A 20,971-nucleotide genomic window follows, 5' to 3' on the forward strand; every position below is an offset into this window, starting at 1 on the left:
AAACCTGTCCTCTGACGTCAGCCCTGTAACAAGTGCGGCTGAAGGCAAGAAGGAGCAGCCCACCTGGAAAGAGGTAACTTGGATCCCCCACTGACCCTGGAAGGCTTCCCTCTAACATCAGCTCTGAGATTGGAGGGAAGCCTTCCAGGTCGGCTTTGGCCCAAAAGGGGGCACGGAGCTGGAAAGCAGAAAGGAGGGCATAAGATCCCTGGTGGTGCTGGCGTCCATTAAGGAGGAAGGGGATGGGAGACTTGTGCAGTGCCGTGTACCCCCCAACAAGCAGCTTGCATACCACTAGGGGTACATGTACTGCATGTTGAGAAACTCTGCCCTAAGATATGACCCAGTCACCTAAGGAATGGGTTTCAGTGCATTTGTCACTAGGGAACTGTAAAAAGGGCACTAAAGTAGGAAAAGAACAAGATCACCATCATAAAATAGGACAGAGATCAATGTGCAATAAAACTAAAATAAAGCCATGGGGCCAAACTAAACACCAACATCTTCCATTGCAGACTGCCATAGAAAAGTAATCACAAAATCTCATTGAACATTCTAGGAAAGGCTAGCTTAAAAAAATGCATTTTTAACTTGGCTTTAAATTGAACGAGGACTTACAGTAGATCAGAAAGAGGTAGCTCATTCCACATAAATGGGGCTGCCTATTAAGATGATTTCATGTGCATTGTGTTGACATTGTAAGTAACATAGTAAATGACGGCAGATAAAGACCCGAATGGTCCATCCAATCTGCCCAACCTGAATCAGTTTAATTTTTTTTTCTTCTTAGCTATTTCTGGGCAAGAATCCAAAGCTCTACCCTATACTGTTCTTGGGTTCCAACTACTGAAGTCTCCGTCAAAGCTCACTCCAGCCCATCTACACCCTCCCAGCCATTGAAGCCCTCCCCAGCCCATCCTCAACCAAAAGGCCAAGTAGCTTATTATGTTGTAAAGCACATATTGCACTATGGTCTTTGAATCGTTGATTCCTATGCATTAGAATCCCACATTGCTTTTGGATGCAAGTCCTAAACCTGGACTGGGCTCTTTGAAGTCATCTCCTAGCTCGCAACAATTTTGTTTTATTTCAGACAGCATCCTTCATTGGAAAGTATCTCAAAATTATTTACAATTCCTTCATATTCCATGCCATATTAAAACAGAATACATTTTTCATTATTCAAAAACGCAGAGGCGACGCTGAGCCTATAGCACAAACTCCCCAGAGCCGCTTCAGACTTCCTTTACCAAAACGACCTCAACAACTTCTCCCGTGCTCATTACACTTTACGCCGCTTAGGTAGGTTTTAGTTCTGCAATCCAATGTGTTAGAAAAATCAATTATTAATCCGAAGAGCGATAAATATTTTCTGCCCAAACCCAGACGCTTATAGGAACTAAGGTTAGGATCTTGAAAAACGGTCACAGCCCTTCCTGAACCATACAGTTGGCGCTCAATGGACGTCACTTCCGGTAGGTGAGGTCAGACCTTTCTGAGGCCGCCATTTCGGGTTGGCAAGCTTGGGCCGGACGGCTCATAGTGAAGTAAAGTTCAGCGAGCTTGTGATTTGGGTTCTTAGGCGCCTGCAACCGAGATCGCGTCTTCTTCTCGGGTGCATGAACGCCTTCTAAGGCCTTAAAGCTGCGGAGCAGAGTAGCAGCTATGGCTGGTAATTTCGACTCGGAGGACCGCGGGAGCTGGTACTGGGGGCGGCAGAACCGGCAGGAGGCGGTGAATTTGTTGCAAGGCCAAAGGCACGGTGTGTTCTTGGTGCGGGACTCCACCACCATTCCTGGGGATTACGTGCTGTCTGTGTCGGAGAACTCCAAAGTGTCCCATTACATTATCAACAGCGTGTGCAACGGTCGGCAGAGCGGGCCCGGTGAGTTCCGGGGACCGGGGGGGGGGGGGGGCGCGTCCTGCATTGGCTTACGCTTAGAGAGTCGGGCTCTGGGCCGTGGGCGCACCGAGGCTGGGTTTGAAGGGACGTGTTCATTACAATGTGACGCTAAACATTGATGAGCTTTGCTCGAAGGGGCAAACTTCAGGTTCTATTAAAGTTTAATGGGCATTTAGCATCTGACTTTTATCACACGAGGGAGAATGCGGGATTTTTGGGATGCAGAGTTTTTAAAAGCATTGTTAGTCGTATTGGTCCTTGTGTAAGTTTAAGGCTGGGATTCGATAGGGTCTTGCTTATAGAAACGATTTTCCTTGATTTAGAGAGCTTGAGTTGCAAATCTTGGTTTCTTCCACAGAATGAGACAAAACCGTTAACAAGTCAGATTCTGTACAGGGCAATATTCAATTTATTACTATAAAACTACATTTATATAGTACTGGAAGTTGTACAGTATATAGTGTTGTACAAATACCCATACAATCCCTGGCCATGGAGTTTATAATCAGTAAAGGCACAGGAGAGGTAAGGATAAAATTTGCAGGTTTAAAATGATAGTCACTGTTTTTCCAGTGGAGGCCTCTTTGGGGGGGGGGGGGGGGGAGGTTCAGTTGTGAGAGTCAAGATCATTGTTGGGCAAAGTAACAGCACACTGTGCAGGGGGGGGGGAATTCCCCTACAGATGACATAGCTAGCTGGCTTGGTGGCTGGGCCCTCTGATGTATTCATCATGATTGCTTATTCATATTTAGAGCAACCCCTGTAAATAAAAGTCTATTCTGCTACACTTTCCCTATCTCTCTCCCACATTCTTTATCCAGGTTCCTCGGCTCCTTTCCACAATACATTTTTCTATCAGAATTCCAACCAGTCATCTATCCTCAACTCCTTCAAGCAGCCCTTATCCCTGGTTTGGTTGTGTTTTTGTTTTTTTCACTCGCCTCCCCCTCCATATTTTCTGCAGAGGCTTGTTAACTTCTGGAACAGTTACTCCATTTTCTTCCAGCACTACCCAATCTTTTGGTGAACTGCATGATGCCCTGATTCCTTCGCTGCACTTCTAGTCTGGTGAGAAAAGTGTGGAAGTTTCGGAAGTACATAATTTAGATTTAGAAAGACCACATAGCATATCGATCCACAATAACTGCTAGAATAGCATTCCCCAAGTCAGTCCTGGAGTTCTCCCTTACCAGCTGAGTTTTCAGGATATCCACAATGGATATGCATGAAACATATTTGCATATAATTGAGATAGTGTATGCAAATCAAGTTCATATTCATTGTGGATATTCTGAAAATCTGACCGGCAAGGGAGAACTTTAGGACTGACTTGGGAAACACTGCTAGAATGTATAATTCTTTTCCTTTCTCCGAGATTCTTAGTTCCTGTTCTGTGGCTTTATAACATGGAGATATTTAAATGTCTCTCATATCTTCCTCTATCCTGATTTTTTTTTTCCAAATTTCTAGAACTTTAAGTTGATCCCCTATCTGCTTTATGATGAAAAACACTGACATATTAGTAGCCATGCTGTAGACCAGGGGTAGGCAATTCTGGTCCTCGAGGGGGTCAAGTATTCAGGATATGAATATGTATGAGATGGATTTGCATGCACTGCCTCCTTAAGATGCAAATTATCTCATGTATATTTATTGTGGATATCCTGAAAACCTAACCTGTCTGTGGCTCTCGAGGACTGGAATTGCCCACCCCTGCTCTAGGCCAGTGTCACTCAAACTGTGTGCCCCAAAGAGATTCTGGGTGTGTCACAAAAGATTCCAGAATTTTACTTTATTTAAAAAAAAATTCCCTTCATAATTATCCACTAGAATAGATGACATGTACATCGCACATGCAAGAAGTGTCTGTCAATTTTATGAGTGGCTGTGTGCGTAAGGATACAACTGCCCAGACAAGCATTATTCTTTGGTGTGAATGGTCCTTGAAAACTAATGACAAGTAATTTTAGTTTAAATTTTATTTTTTATGCAATAGTTATCCTAATTTGTGAAACAAAGCAATCAAGGCTTTGTTACCATTTGGATCTTCTTATCTTTGCGAACTTGGATTTTCAGCTCTTACAGAAATTACTGTATTTCCCCATATATTGGCTGTGGCTTATACATGGGTTTTACAAACCTATGTATGGGGCACGGCCTATATAAACATTTTAAATCATCCCCCCACCCCCGGTACCTTTTTTGGAAGCCCCCTCGCTGGTGCATGGCTCGGGTTTCCAGTGGTACAGGGCAGCCGCAATCTCTTCGGCATCCGGCCTGCCCCCGCACCCTTGCTGAGTGACTGAGGTCAGTTCTCGCAAGTCCCGAAAAAGCTGACCGGCCATTTAGCGGGCAGTATGGGGCAGGCCAGATGCCAAAGAGATCGTGGCTGCCCTGCACCACTGGAGACTCGAGCCGCGCTTCAGCGAGGGGGCTACTGAAAAAAGTAGGGGGCAGGTGAATGAAAAAGGCAGGGGAGGTACCGGGGTGGTTTATCTTCTGGTTTTTAAACATAGGCCGCCCTTTTCTGCGGCCTATACATGGGTACAGCTTTTGCAGAGGGGTGGCCTATATGCGGGAGAAATACAATAAATCGAAAAAAAGAGAACGACTGTAGATGGTGGGTGATGAAATATGTGTTTGCTTGTCAACTATCAAGCCGTGTTTTGAGTTAATTTGCATTCAAAAACAAGCACGTCCTTTGCATTGATTTATTAGCAATTCTGTTCTTTCTACTTTAGTTTCACTGTTGTTACAATTACCCATACATAACTTAAAGAACTTTAAACAAATAACTCTCAAATTTAATTTTTTGTTAATTATAATGTTCTGTGAAAACCATTTGCTCCGTTTAGTGTGCCAGAGCTAAAAAAGTTTGAGACACACTGCTCTAGACTGACTGACTCATCTGGTTTATATTCTTTTGAAGTTGTGGTCTCCAGAACTACACATAGTACTTCCAAGTGAGCTTTACCCAGAGGCATATACAGAGATGCTATTGCGTTTTTCCCCCTACTGGTCATTTCTCTCCCTGTCTAACCAGGCATCCTTCGGGCTTTGTTTATATGAAAGTCACCAGATACTGTAACCCCCAGATGCCCCTCTTTCATACACAGAACTTCACATTTATTATTTATTTTATTTTTTTATCCTGCCAGTTGGTCAAACCATTTAGGTGGCTTACATTCTAAATGGGAAGTAGGGAAGTGCAGTAAGACAATACATGATAGTGAGGGATTGGGGTAGAACTATGTAAATTTATAACCATACATGTATTTAGTATTAAATCTTAGTTGCCAAGTCCATTGCTTTTCAGTCTTTTTATTCCTGTAGTTCCATGACTGGGTCCAGATAAAATTTTGTGCCACCCCCCTCCCCTTAGATGTAGAATGATGATGCATTTTGTTTATTTATTTATTCAATTTTCTATGCTGTTCTCCCAGGGGAGCTCAGAACGGTTTACATTAATTTATTCAGATACTCGAGCATTTTTCCCTAGCTGTCCCGGCAGGCTCACAATCTACCTAATGTACCTGGGGCAATGGGGGGTTTAAGTGACTTGCCCAGGGTCACAAGGAGCAGCGTGGGTTTGAACCCACAACCCCAGGGTCCTGAAGCTGTAGCTTTTAACCACTATGCCACACACTCCCTGCTTATAGAGAGTCTGCTTAGATATGTGTGTCATTGGAGGAGGTATAGCAAATTTGAAATAAACTGTAGGTAGTGACTCCATTTTTGGGTCCTGACCCACAGTTTGTGAAGCTTTGTCAAGTCGCACATGATATTATTTTCAAAGAGGAAACATTTTCTAATAGTATCGCTTATTAAATGTTAAAAACATCCTGATCCAGGACTGATCCTTGGTGCACATCACTAGTAGCACTCCTTTCATTGAGTTGAACTTAGTTTACCATGAAACAACAGAGTGACAACTAGGTTGCTGCTCTGAAGATGTCTTACAGAAAAACCATCCAAGCCTCTGCCCACCTTGATCCACTGATCTATTGATGCTTTTAGAGGTATTGACCCTTACGTGGCTAATGTGTATGGGTAAAAACCCTGCCACAATATACAGATTTCCATTATATCTAAGGTAAACAGATGGATTGAAACATGTGAAATATCATTTTATGAGTTTTATCTGAAGCTGCTAGAGAGAACCTGAAATTTTAGGTTAATTCTTTGCAGAAGAGTACACAGTATTAATGATTATACTCCTGATAAAAATTGTACTGTCTGAGAGCTGCTTTCTGGAGTTCATAAGATATGAAATGTATATGCAATCTATCAAGGTATGCTTGAAAATTTCTTTAAATTAAGCCTGTGGCACCCAGTATGATGGAGAAGATTTCTGTATCTTCCACATTTTCTTATTCTCTGTTTTTTTTCTTGATAATTGAGCATCTCCTCTCCACTCAATTTGCAGAATAATCACCTGGTATCGACACCTCTGTTATAAATGCAGTTCTTGTGTTTTTAATCCTTCACCATTATGTCCGGTTTTCTTGTATTCAGTTTTTATTAGTTGTAAATAATCACCTGGTATCGACACCTCTGTTATAAATGCAGTTCCAGTGATTTCCAGAATCCATTTCAAATGCTCCTGCCTGGCTTTTTAGATCATTCACGGCATCCTTCCTCCCCTAATCCCACTATCCTTTAACTCCTCGAGTCCTGACTCCACCAGACCTGCCCAAAGATATAAACTATCCTTCCCCTCTCTACGCGGCATTCTCTATGGAGGTAAACTGGGAAAATCTCTTCTCTTCCCAAAATCACAGGTCTATGGAACGACCTTACTATCCCGTTGCGGAACCTGGGCTCTCTCCAACTATTCCACAAGCAACTGAAAACTTGGCTCTTCTCTAACATGTAATTCTATTTTCCCCCTTACTCTTCCATTCTATATATAAGCTCATGTAAACCTTTTCCTTTCTCTTCTTATATTTTAAGTTCTTATAAACCATGCCGAGCTCCACTTCCGTGGTGAGGATGCGGTATATAAATTTAAGGTTTAGTTTAGTTTAGTAATGGGAATATTCCAAGGGTTTATAACCTCATTATTCTCCATAATTCTATTTGGGCTGTTTTCAGTGCTTTTTTTCAGTACAGTGATGGAGCACTGGATGACAACCTTTAGGCTCAAACTTAATTCAGAAAAGACAACTTTCTTCGTTGCTTCGCCACATCCGCTTGACACCAAATCACCACTATGTATCAATAATCTTAATTACCCTATCCATCCTACCATAAAGATACTAGGTGTAACTTTGGATCAGTGCCTAACCATGAAAGACCAGTTGGACTCCTTGATCAGAAAGGGATTTTTCACTCTCTGGAAACTCAGATCCATTAAAGCTTATTTCGATAAAGCGGCATTCAGAACCCTAGTCCAATCCCTCGTACTGAGTCTACTTGACTACTGCAACATCGCCTATTTAGCAATTTCCCAAAAGAACTTGCAACGTTTACAATTGATGCAAAATGCAGCGGTCAAACTGATCTTTGGGCTGAGGAAGTTTGACCACGTGACACCCTACTACCAGCAGCTGCATTGGCTGCCAATGGAGGCGCGTGTAAAGTTTAAATTTGCCTGCTTCTGCTTCAAAGCACTACACGGACTTGCCCCTAAATATATAACTGACCTTTTCGTCTTCTCAGCCAACAGACACAAGAGAAACTCACATTCCAACTTTGTTACCCCCCCCAGTGAGAGGTTGTAAACTGAAAAAACACCATGAACATCTTCTCTCGCACCAAGCAGCATCATGGGGTAAAGACCTAGAACAATTGCTTTCGCCCACTACTTATGAGGAATTTAGGAAACGTCTGAAAACACACCTGTTCCTAAAGTATCTAGACAACTGATCCTCTCTTCTCTCTCCCCTCTATAGCGATTAACTTGTTCTATTGATCACTCTCTCCTCAAAAATGGATTTCCTGTCCTATTAACCCTCTTTCCTTAGCAAAGCAGCAGATGAATCCAGAGACAAGTGGGGAATAGCTCACATCGACCAGCAGGTGGAGATAGAGAAACTGATTAACAGTTGGCTTTATAGCCTGGTATTCCTCCTGTCCATTCAGTTTGCTCTATCTCCCAGCAGGGGTTGGAGCTATTCCAATAGCTCCTGGATTCTGGCTGTGGCTGGAATTTCGAATTCTCCTGTTGAGGTTTCTCTTCAGTGAACTCACAATTGATTCTATTTCTCCTGTTGAGATTTTTTCTCTTCAGTGAGACAGGGGTGTCCGGCTGTACGGTGCCGGCTTTAGAGGTTACACTTGGGCCCTCCCTTGTCCCTGCCTCACCCTCCCTCCTCTGATAGAGGGTCTATCTGGGTCTCTCGTTTTTTCTTCTTTCCTTAAAAAAAAAAAAAAAAAAAAAAACACAAGAAAAGAGACTGCGGTGGCTTTCCATGCTTCAGTACTCTCAGGGGTGCTCAAGCTGTTCCTGCCGAGGTCTGGCAACCTTGTCTGCTGGGTTGTGAGTATGGCAATGGCAGGGTATAATTTCTGGTTGTTGGTTGTCTCCTTTATTTACAGCCGCTGAGCTTTGGTGAGTGGTTCGTTGGTGCGGCTCATCTCTTGCTTTTTTGCCTGTGTTTGAGTGCACTGAACCCCTGCGTTGGGCTCAGTTGGAGTAGCTGCTGCCTTCCCGCGCACAGGAGACGCATGGTGGTTTCCTGTGTGGGCGGGGGGGGGGGGAGTGCCCTCGCATATACACCATGGTTTGCTGAGGCTACCCGTCGATCGGCAGGGGCCGCGGCTGTGGTCAGGGTTCTAAAGGGTTGAAAGCCCGGGCCTTTTCCATGGACTGTTAGATCACATGGGTGCTCCGATGCTGGCAGACGCGCTGAGGCGTTCTCGTGGTCTGTTTCGGCGGTTTTTTTTTTGTGGTTTCTCTCTTCGCCTTCCTTGGCTCTCTGGGTTTCCCTCCCAGTTGCAAGAGGCCGGCAAAACGGGCGAACGTTGTTGTCTGGCCGGTGGAGCAAGTCACATGGTGGCTTCAGTTTTCCGCTTGCCGCGGCGGTGTTTGCTTCTTCGACTGAGAGCCGTGGTCTTTTCTGAGCAATGACTGACGCTCCTGCACTGGGGGGGGAGGGCGCCGCGGCGTTCAGTAGTTCTCTGGGAGCCGGCTGAGTTGGGCTCATCCGTCGCTACGCTGCGGCGGTAGTTGCGGGCGGTTTTACCGGCCTGCATGTTTTGTTTTGTTTTTGGGGGGGCCCAGGGTGGGGGCTCTGATTTGTAGAACAGGCTCGTAGCCTAATGGTTAGTACAGCAACCTGAGAGCCATAGGAGCCAAGTTCAATGCTAGCTGCAGCTTCCTTTGACTCTGGGCAAGTCTCCATTGCCCCAGGTACAAAATACATAACTGTATATAATATGTAAACTGCTGTAATTGCAACCACAGAAAGACAACTCTAGCACAGCCATAGTCTGTTCACCACCATATGAGAGCTACTAATACCAAGCGTGCTATGACACTGCTTTAAATCTGAGTTGTGGCTTTTCCGGTTAGAGCAGCTGCCTCGTCTCCCTGAGGGTATGAGTTCAGTTCCCATTGCAGCTTCGGGTGCATCGGGACTTGTTAATTAACCAGAAAAAGCTGTTAAATCCATTTATATGGAATTGGAATATGTTCAACACCTTACGAAGTTTTGCCGCGCTTGCGTTATACCCTAGGGGACTCTATGCAGCCCCGTTTGCTTGCGGTTTGACTCTATACTTCTCCCGATTTCGGCTGCCCTCCGTACTGAGTTGGATGAAGCCGTGTCACACTGTGTTGGGTTCAGGCGCAGGAGAGTGTCCAGATTTTTCGCTTTGACTATCTCTCGAAGTCTCCCATGGGTGACACTGTGTAATTTGGCAATTTTTTACATTGATACTGCCCTGACTGTGTCTGGGGACGCCATTTCCGATTTCCTTCGAGCATACCTCTCTTTTTCTGTAGAGCGTTCCTAGGACTACGTCCAGGGTGTCCCATCGTTGGCCTTCCCTGGGCCACTTTACACTACACGCCCGCTGGCAGCTCTTTCAGCTGTCTCACGGACAGGATTCGGTCATATGGGCAGGTCACAACGCATTTGTCTAATTCCTGTTAAATTGCTATGGTTGTTCTGAGGGCGGTAGATGCAGCATCTTGATTGCATCTCTGGCGTATTCCCTCTATGGGCATCCGGCTTGTCGCTCCCGTTGCATAGAGTTAATCCTGTTTTCATGGGTTACTTTACGAACCTTGAATATTTTTCTAAGAGAATTTAATTTCTTCTTCCTGTTCCTGCAGTGATCGTACTGCTGTTTACTGGCCTCTTGTGCTTCATTCTGAAGGGGTCTTGACTTCTCCCATGGCCTCATACAGCTTTCACTTGAGGGAGTAGTCACTATGCTATCGGATCAGGGAGAGGTGAGGTTGGTTCCTTTTGCATTCTCCTCAGGTTCCAGTTAATTCTTGGAGTCTCTCTGTTTGCTGTTTTCCTTGCACGGGGTTGTCGTCTTCAGGACGGTGCTTGTAGTTCTTGGGGTACCACTGAATGTATGGGGGGCCAAGACTGGGGCATTGGGCAGGCCCATTCTAACCGATCAAGAGCCTTCTCTGCATCTAAGGACACAGAGAAGGACGGGTCATGTAAGTCCTTTGTTAGATATAACATGTGAAAAGCCTATCTAGTATTATTGGAAGAGTGCCTCTGAGCAACAAAAACCATTTGATGCATACCAATTATATAAAGAAGTGCCTTTGCCACACATAAGGCCATGTGATTAGCAGGCTGCATCCCATTCTGCGGCTTAGTTCTCGGGGTCACACATTTCTGCTCGCATCCTGGAAGAGGATCTTCATAGTCTCGTTGGACTTGGACTCGGCACTAGGTTGGCCTGCCTCCCTTGGAGTGGCGCTTTTGGATTTGGCGCATACCCTGAAATTCACAGGCATTTTAGAATCTGTGAACGTTTGACAATTGTTGCGCTGCCAGGAGATACATCCAGATTACTGACTCACTAGGAGCTTCGGCTCGCTTTCCCTTCGGCTGCTTCAGCTGTCGTTTTAGGGTCAGTGGTTCCCAGTATCTCAGGACTACATTTATTAGTATGATCCTAATGCACCGCTATGAGTGATTTGATGGCTCAGTGTGATTTCTCTTTTCGAGACATGACTCGGTCTTTACTGGACTTGCTCATGTCCACTGACCTTTCTAGGCGGTCGGTTTGGGGGGGGGCTCGCTGGCTTCCTTCCTCAGATCCTGATGTCTGGTCTTCAGGGGCACCTCTGTCCTTGGACATTCTTCTGCTCTTGAGCATGGTCAGGCTGCCTGTCTGGAGCTGCTAATTATTCTTCTGGAATGCCACTGAGGTTCCTTTTGGTCAGTATGAGGATGGGAGTGTTTCTCTACAGCTTGGGCAGTAGGTGTTGTTTTCGGTTGGAAGGTGAAGTTATTCTGCTTCACTGGGTGTACGCTCATCTTCATCTTCTGTTGGTAAATCCTTTTATGGATCAGGATATGAGTTTAGACAGACTTGATCTTCACGGACTCTCAGCATGGCACATTTATCGTCTGTTTCATTTTCTGCAGCCTGGATATTGAGAATTGTGGCTCGGGAGTTCTAACTCTTTTTATAAACATGAGATCTCCTGAGCCTGTCCTCATGGCTCGTCTCTCAATTCTAGACTTCCTAGCTTTCTCAGCGGGCCTAGGAAGTGTGCGTTAGAGGGGGTTGCTGTGTGGAGACTTTTTCGCCTCTGCATTCTCCTTTTCAGTGTTTTCCGCTGGCTGATGTCAGCTTGGTTCTGACATCTCGAGCTCACTTTCCGAGCACTGTATTTGCGGAAGCTCTGGCTTGGCAGCGCCGTCCTTCCTTACGGTATTGATGGGTTTCTCGCCAGCCGGATGACGAAGTTCCTGGTATCTCGGGCTTGGCTCGCCTAGGGTCCGATATCCTGGAATTTTTTATGTACCTCCTTAGTTTTACGACCTTGCTTTTTGGAGAGGTCGTGACTGACGTGTAAAAGTGGTGAAAAGCAGATTTTTTCTTCTTTAGTCCAGGTGTTAAGGAAATCTTCTCCTGTGGCTTCTGCTTCCGTTTGGATGTTTTTCCTTTCTGGGGTACTTCTTAGCGTCTGCACCACGCCAGAATTCCTTTTTGGGCACGAGTGTATGGCCGAGCGCTTAGCGTGTTATTTCCTTTTACTTCTAGGGCCAGGCTTGGCTTGTTACGTAAGCTTGTTACGTGGGCTCGGTATTTTGCTCATCGCGTAATGTCAGCTTCATTTCATCCTGGTCTTTTGGCTCGCCGAGGGGCTGTGCCGTTGCTCATGTTGCTTCTCGTAGCCATGGTTTCAGCTCTGCAGTTTTCTTTTTGGGTGCAGGCTGTTTTCGGCGGGGATTCCTATTTCTGATTTCCGTTATATAGGGTGTCAGTTCGGATGGTACCACTATTCCTTCTGTAGGGGAGTCATCCTTTCTTTCTGTCACACTTAGTTTTCCTTTCCACTTCCTAGGAGGTAACCTGGGGAGCAGTGTTATTCTTCACTGCATTTTTTGATCAGTAAGTAGCTTTCTCCGAGGGCTCGGTTTCTGATAACTTTTGGTTATCTATTTCTCCTTTTTTGTAGTATTCCAGGGACGCCTTCAATGTATGGCGACATCCGCAGCCTCCATCACGTTATGGGTACAGAAGGACATTCTTTATGCCTGCTGGCTGGCAGGGAAGCGGTTGGCGAAAGATCTGCATGTCCATTCCGCTGGAGCAAGGTCTACCTCTTCAGCTCGGCCCGGAGGTTTTTATCTTGGGGGAGATTTGTCTCACGACTATTTGGTCTACCGAACGTGCTTTCTCTACGCATTGCTGCTTGGATGTGGGGGCGCCTGCAATAGTGGCATTTTGGGCTTCGGTTATTGCGGAGGCGGCGTTTGCTTCCCACCCGGATTAAGGTTTGCTTTGCTACATCCCACTTGTCTCTGGATTCATCTGCTGCTTTGCTAAGGAAGGTAAAATTATGTTCTCACCTGTTAATTTTCTTTCCTTTAGAAGCAGCAGATGAATCCAGAGCCCCACCCCTTCTGTGGCTATCTGTCTGTGTCTTATGTGGCATTTTCAGTTCGGTTCTTGTTGGTTGTTAGATTTGTGAATTTATGGTTTAAGCATTCGCTACTGGAAAGAAGTTTTTTTGATGCTCATTATCCTATCTCGGGATGCTTGGGCAAGGAGCATAACTGAATGGACAGGAGGAATACCAGGCTATAAAGCCAACTGTTAATCAGTTTCTCTATCTCCACCTGCTGGTCGATGTGAGCTATTCCCCACTTGTCTCTGGATTCATCTGCTGCTTCTAAAGGAAAGAAAATTAACAGGTGAGAACATAATTTTACCTTCTTCCTCCCCTCTTAAAGTCAATCAATTTGTACCTTTGCTTAATCTTTGTAAACCGCATAGAACTTCACGGTATTGCGGTATATAAGCTGTTATTATTATTATTATCTACTACTCATGGAAACGTTGATTAAAAACAGATTGGACGCGATTCTGGATAATGAGAGGTTAAGGGACCCCCACCAGCATGGCTTTACGAAGGGAAGGTCTTGTCAATCCAATCTGATAAGCTTCTTTGACTGGGTAACAAAAAATTGGATGAGGGTGAGTCCCTGGACATCATATATCCCAACAATATAATTTACCATCATCTTCTATCCCCTTCACAACTTCCTGAAATTCCTCTCCACAGGCAACATCTAATCTAGTCGCAATTGACGATAAGTCAATTCATATCCGGAAACATCGTAACCACCAAATATCTCAAAACGTCAGATATATCAACTTAAAAACAGAATCTAGCTTTTCTGCAATGTAAAGTTATGCTAGGTAAAATTATGTAATGTAAGTTATGCAAGTACTGTAAAGATAATGCAAAGTAATTCCATGTAAAGTTATGTACGAAAAGTTATGTAAAGTAAGGTATACAAAGTTTGCAAAGTAATGTAAAGAACTGTATTGTCATCGCCTGGAAATGACCAGCCATCTTCTAATGTAATCCGCTTAGAACCGCAAGGCACAAGCGGAATAGAAATCACTAATGTAATGTAATATATTTAGACTTCAGCAAGGCTTTTGACAGTGTCCCACACCGCAGGTTATTGAGCAAGATGAACACGCTAGGACTAGGAGAACCACTGATAGCATGGGTAAAAGACTGGCTTAGCGGCAGACTTCAAAGGGTAATGGTAAACGGTATACCCTCAAAAACGTCAAGAGTGACCAGTGGAGTGCCACAGGACTCAGTCTTGGGCCCAATACTGTTTAATATTTTTGTAAGGGATCTGACTCAGGGACTTCATGGCAAAATTACATTATTTGCCGATGACGCTAAACTGTGCAGGGCAAAGGAACCTGATAGCGCAACCAGACCCAACACTATGGAACAGGACCTGCTTCTGCTGGAAAAATGGTCCAGTACTTGGCAACTAAACTTTAATGCCAAAAAATGTAAAGTAATGCATCTTGGAAGCAGTAATCCATGCAGGACATACACCTTGAACGGTGAAAACTTAGCAAAAACTACTGCGGAAAGGGACTTGGGAGTACTCATCCAGGACGATATGAAAGCTGCAAATCAAGTGGAGAAAGCTTCAGCAAAAGCTAGACAAATGCTGGGTTGCATAAGAAGGAGCTTCATCAGCCGAAAGCCTGAAGTCATAATACCATTGTCATACTACCTCACCTGGAGTACTGTGTCCAGTTCTGGAGGCCACATTATCATAAGGATGTGAAGAGAATGGAGTCGATCCAGAGAATGGCCACTAAAATGGTCTCAGGACTTAAAGATCTCTCTTATGAGGAACGTCTGGCCAAACTGCGCTTATATTCTCTCGAAGAGCGCAGAGAAAGGGGGGACATGATAGAAACATTCAAATACATCACGGGCCGCATTGAAGTTGAGGAAGAAATCTTTTTTTCTCAAAAGTCCCACGGCGACAAGAGGGCATCCGCTAAAACTTAAAGGGGGGAGATTTCATGGTGACACCAGGAAATACTTCTTCACTGAAAGGATGATTGATCAATGGAATGGTCTTCCACGCCAAGTGGTTGAGGCCAGCAATGTGCTCGACTTCAAGAGACGATGGGACAAACACATGGAGTTGCTACAGAGTTATGCTTAAAAGATGGATTCTCGTGAGAGAGGGGATTCTAGAATGGGCAGATTTGTTGAGGGAGGGTTCTTGAGTGGGCAGACTTGTTGGGCTACCGGCCCTTATCTGCCATCATACTCTATGTTTCTATGACCATGGTATTTCTATGCTTCCTCAGCTGTAGTGGTATGTTTACCGTGTTATGCCTGCATAGTGCACAGCTCTGCTTTACTGCAGGTTAGGTAAAAAAAAAAAAAAGCCACCTACTATGTGTTTTTATTTATTTACTAGTCTTTAAGCCCATAACATTAACGGGTGCTAGAATAGATGTCTGTCTGTCTTTCTTTCTTTCTCTCTCTCTCCTTGGCTGCTTTCTGACTGTCTGTCTTTCTTTCTCTCTCTCCTTGGCTGCTTTCTGTCTGTCTGTCTGTCTTTCTTTTTCTCTCCTTGGCCGCTTTCTGTCTCTTTCTTTTTCTCTCTCTCTCTATGGCTGCCTTCTGTCTCCCACCCTTCCCCCTCCACTTCCCTGTGCAGCAGGAGCAGCATTTTCCTGTATTTACATCCTGTAATTCTTACCAGCATGGGAGGACTCATTCATTCGACTAAACACCTCTTCTGACAGCCGAACACCTTGCAGCATCTGCATCCTGTCTGCCTCGTCCAGGCTCTCACTGCCACACCGCAGAAGAAAAACCATTGCGTTAAGCGCCGCAAATCGAACACGGCCACGGAGGCAGGGATCACGCCGTTGTAAGTGCGCATGCGCACTTAGGGTTTTATTATAGAGGATATACCACTTATGTCCTCAGTGGTTTTACATTCAGGTACTTTATCGTATTTTAATATGCTACACACCAGTGTTTACTGTGCATTAACTTTAGAATAGAAACCCTGTCCACCTTTTAGTTGCAACTAACAAGCATATACATTTTATGGTTGTCTTTATTTGAGATACTATTTTTCAATCAAACCAAAATGGTTTACATAAAACATGTCAAATGAATATAAAAAGAAAGCATAAAGACGGTGGTTCCCAAACAAGATGGGACCAAAAATGGGGTCACAGAAAGAGAGCTGCACCCAATCCCTCTAAATCTCTGTTGTTACTTATGCTCTATGGTGGATGTCATGGAACCTGTGAATGTTATGTTCATAGGTCCTACTCCATCCTCTTGCATGGGCTTTCTTTTAGACTAGGAACCCATGTATGCTTTCACAGAGGGTCCTATACTAACAGCTGCTAGTTTTGCAACCCCTGCATGCCTTCATGCTTTTGGTAGGTAGAGGAAGCAGATAAAGAGGGAAGAGAGTGGGGATCTACTATTTTGTTTCCTTCACCATTGGGGTCTTATTGGATAAAAGTTTGGGAAGCATCAGCAAAAATATACGAAATGAAGGTGAAGTCCACATTTAATTTAGAGAGTTTAAAAAACCAGAGCTGCATGTGATAGGGCAAAAGTTAATTCTGTTGAATTTTAGATTGCTTATATTGTGCAAATCCAAGCTGAAAGCAGGTTATAAGCATGTATATTTGTTCTTTTTAATACTCTGGCAGCAGCACGCCACTCCCATGGAATTGGGCTCCTTGCTATGGTTTCCACTGATAGTGCTGTTTCCGTGGTTGTTATATGCGCCATCTGCTGCGCACCTGGGGTCAGAACAGGACTTAGTATGCGCTCACTGGGTGACCCTCTTGCGATGAAGTTGACTTGTGGTCTGGGCTTCGGCGGCCATGCTAATGTCAAGGGGTGTCGGCGGCCACATTAATGTCAAGGGGTGGGGGACCATCCTGGTACTTCAACAGGGCAAGCCAGCATGGTGGTGGTAGAGCATTCTGCACTAAGCCTGCAGTGGGCCAACTGTTAGGGGATGTCTGTTCTCTCCCTGCAAATGGGGTTCTTTTTGGAGGTTGGCTCGACTATTGGGCTCCATGAAAAGGATCATGTGGGTTGGTTTTCTGGCGTGCCTGTGGTTGGCCATTCTCTTCTCCATGCGATCTCCTGCAGCGTGCACAGAATTCAGCCCTGATGACAAGCCTTGGTCTCTCTCACCCCTTTCTACCTCTTTGTTGCATATCTCCTTTCATCTCCACCCCATGTCCAACAATTCTTCCTTTGTTCTCTGTTTCTCCCCCCATGAGACCTTAACTTTCAGGCCCCTAAAGCAGCAGGGCAGAGACAGACGGGGAACAGACTGTCATCAGTGATATGAAAGAGGGAAGGCCCCCGTGGGGCAGGCCTGAAACAGCCTGTTCACCGCTTGCTTGCTGGCCTCCGTCATCGCTGCTGATGCTTCAGAAGACTGAAGGACTCACTAAATCGGTGAGTCCGATTTATTTTTTTTTTTTTTATAAAGTGAATCAGGCAGCACTACTATTTATCCTCCTCCTCTGAGAAAAATGGCCACTTAACCCTGCCCTCTGTTTTCTGTCCAATAACCAATTCCTCATACACAACAAACATTGCTTCCTATCCCATGACTCTTTCATTTTCTCAGGAGCCTCTCATGAGGAACTATGTCAAAAGCTTTCTGAAAATCTAGACACACTATGTCAAACAGCTCTCCTTGATTCACATGTTTGTTCACACCTTCAAAGAAATGCAGCAAATTGGTGAAGCAAGACCTCCCTTGGCAGAGCCCATGCTGAGTCTGTCCCATTAAACCATGTTTGTCTACATGTTCTGTAATTTTATTTTTTATAATGGTTTCAACTATTTTTCCTGGCACTGAAGTCCAGCTCATCGGTCTGTAATTTCCTGGATCACTCCTGGAACCCTTTTAAAAAATCAGCGTAATATTAGCCACCCTCCAGGATTTATTGATAGATTACTCATTCCATACTGTTCTTCTAGAACTCTCTGAGCTAATAACCAACATCTCCTAAATATTCCTTCTCTACACCATCTCTTTTATGATACCACCAAAAAGAGGATCTTCTCAGTCACTGCCCCTACACTCTGGAACTCTCTACCTCTGCACCTTCGGGAAGAGACGCACACTGACCAATTCAAAGCAAATTTAAAAACATTCCTATTCAAGGAAGCTTATGATATGTAATCCTTATCTTCAGACCAATACAAAAGAAGGAAGAGCATACTCCCCACCAATTGTGTTGTCCTTTATCGTTCTTCTTTCCTATTGCAAATTGTATTTCTCCCCCTATCCTTCCTGTTCCAATGTGTTTTATGACTGTTTTGTTTTATGTCTCCCCCAATTATTTTAAAATGTTATATTTTGATTCTGTACACCACGTAGACAACTTTTTTTAAGCGGTATATCGAATTTTGTTTAAACAAAATTTGAACAGCTCCAGATCTCCCAGAAATTTTTGCATGGTAAAAGGTGGGCATTCCCTGCTGTGCATTACAAGGATTGTCCATTTTAATACTAAAGAGTTCCTTGTAATACATTTGAATAGGATTCTTGGTGGCTAATACTGCGATCAGTAAATGCCCTGAGAACCCTTTTGTGCATCAGAGGGTGAGCTACCTTGCAAGTAAGACTGGCTACAACCAGTTTTACATTACATTATATTAGTGACTTCTATTCCGCCTATACCTTACAGTTCAAGGTGGATTACAAAAGAGCCGACTGGACATTTCCAATGAAGATACAATTTTATTTTTTTTTGTTACAAAAGAGGTGAGAAAGCTAGATAAATTCTGAAAGAACTTGCATTTGGATAGTAAGATGGTTGTACATTACTAGGTAATATAACTTGAAATTGGATAGTAAGATGACTTTACATTTTTAGGTAATATCTAATCTAATCCTTAGGTTTGTATACCGCATCATCTCCATGTTCGTAGAGCTCGACGCAGTTTACAGTAGGAGAAATAGGAAGGAACTACAACAGAGGGTTAGAGGTAGAAGTGTGAAGAAAATTTAGAGGACTTGGGATGCCAAGATATAAGCGTTTCCTTGATTCCTAAGTTGGAGGGAGACTTACATTTTTTGAGAAAAGCCAGGTTTTCAGATGTTTGCGGAAAACTTGGAGAGAGCTCAAGTTCCGAAGAGGGGAGGTAAGGTTGTTCAAGAGCTCAGTGATTTTGAACTGGAGGGAGGTCCCTAGCTTTCCTGTGTGGGAAATGCCTTTTAGCAAGGGGAAGGATAGTTTTAATTTGTGGGAGGATCTGGTGGTATTAGGGTTTGAGGAATTCCAAGAAAGAGGGATAAAGGGAGGGAGGATACCATATAGGATTTTGAAAGTTAAACAGGCGCCTTTATAGTGGACCCTGGCGATTATTGGAAGCCAGTGGAGCTTGGCCAGGAGCGGGGAGACATGGTCAAATTTACTTTTAGCGAAGATGAGCTTGGCCGCGGCATTCTGAACAAATAGGTTACAGTTAGGTTACAAATAAGATTACATTACATTTCAGGGATCTGTATTCTTGGTTGGTGTTTTGAGGAGGAAGAGATTACCTAAGTGGAGGCTTTGGGAGGGGAATCTACCTGGGAGGAAGGGGAAGAGGGGGGATTAAAGATAGCTGGATAAATTTTTTGAAAAGCAGGATTTTGATTTCTTTTCGAAATGTTTTAAGGTCGCCCGTTGCCGTCAGCAGGTTGGAGATGGAGTGGTTAAGTTTTGCTGCTTGCGTTGCGAGAAGGTTGTCAAACATCTTCTTGCGCTGACTGCCCTTAAGCGGAGGGAAGGCAAAAGGGGCCAGGGTTCTTCTTTGTCTTGTGGTGGGGAACTGATTTAAGCGGTTGTTCAGGTAGGAGGGGGCAGAGGCGTTTAATGCTTTGAATAATAGACATTAGAATTTGAATTGAATTCATGCTTGTATTGGTGATGTGATCATATTTTCTCAGAGAGTAGATCAGTCTGAGGGCGGTGTTTCGTATAGTCTGAAGTTGTTTTATCATGTTGGTAGGTCAAGGTAGATAGAGGGAATTACAATAATCCAGTAGACCTAAGACTAGGGATTGGACAATTAGCCTGAATTGCACTGGGTCGAAGAATTTTCTTACGTAGATTTCTCATAATTAGAAAAGCTTTCTGGGATGTCTTATTGATTTGGTACTGCATTGTGCAGCATCTGTCTATCGTTACTCCTAGGAGTTTGAGTTCGGGCTGTATTGGGTATTTGGTGTTCTTAATTTTCAGGTCTGTAATGGTGGGAGTTTTGGCCTTTTCGAGCAGAAGGAATTTTGATTTATCTGATTTTAGTTTCAGTTTGTGGTCTTCCATCCATTTTTTCACTGCATCTAGGGTTGTTTCCAGCTTTACTGTTGAGATGGGCTCTAGTGGGTCAAAGGGGAGGAGTATGGTGATATCATCTGCGTAGCTGAAAGATGTAACATTTAAGTTGTCTAAAGTGGTTCCAAGGGAGGAGATAAAGAGATTGAAAAGTGTAGGTGATAGAGGTGATCCTTGTGGAACTCCACCGGGGTTGGACCATGGTTCTGATTTGATATCATTGGACTTTACTCTGTAGGTTCTTGATTTGAGGAATCCTTGGAACCAATTGTAGACCTTGCCTGAAATCCCAGTGGTGTCAAGTATCTGTAGCAGTATGGAGTGGTCGACCAGGTCAAATGCTGCAGAGAGATCAAGTTGGATTATCAGCATCTTTTTGCCTTTGCTAAGGTGCTGTCGGGCTGTGTCTAGTAGGGTTACTAGTAATGTTTCTGTGATGTGGTTGGTTCAAAATCCTGATTGTGAGGGGTGAAGTAGGTTATGGTCTTCCAGATAGTTGGTGAGGTATTGTGCAACTAGACCTTCTATTATTTTAACGTATATTGGTATTGAAGCGATGAAACATAGAAAGTGACAGCAGAAAAAGGCCGAGGCCCATCGAGTCTGCCCACACCATTGACCCACCCCCCCTATTTAATCGCTCTCTGATGACCTTTCCCTCGTAGAGATCCGATGAGTCTGTAGTTGGAGGGGTTATCTATTGGGCCTTTGTGATCTTTCATAATTGGGGTGATTATGATCTCTCCAAGG

General features: G+C 44.2%; 1 protein-coding gene across 2 annotated transcripts in view; it reads left to right on the forward strand.

The window, feature by feature from the left end:
* The first annotated feature begins 1,484 nt into the window (after nucleotides 1–1,484).
* CRK (CRK proto-oncogene, adaptor protein) overlaps nucleotides 1,485–20,971 on the forward strand; it is a 30,995-nt gene continuing 11,508 nt past the window's right edge. For both annotated transcript variants that reach the window (XM_033922420.1, XM_033922421.1), the window contains exon 1: nucleotides 1,485–1,885. In XM_033922420.1, the coding sequence (XP_033778311.1) occupies nucleotides 1,666–1,885 (220 nt within the window). In that variant the 5' untranslated portion in view covers nucleotides 1,485–1,665. The remainder of the gene's footprint in view (nucleotides 1,886–20,971) is intronic.

Source organism: Geotrypetes seraphini, chromosome 15 (genome assembly GCF_902459505.1).
Source record: "Geotrypetes seraphini chromosome 15, aGeoSer1.1, whole genome shotgun sequence".
Classification (NCBI taxonomy): domain Eukaryota; kingdom Metazoa; phylum Chordata; class Amphibia; order Gymnophiona; family Dermophiidae; genus Geotrypetes; species Geotrypetes seraphini.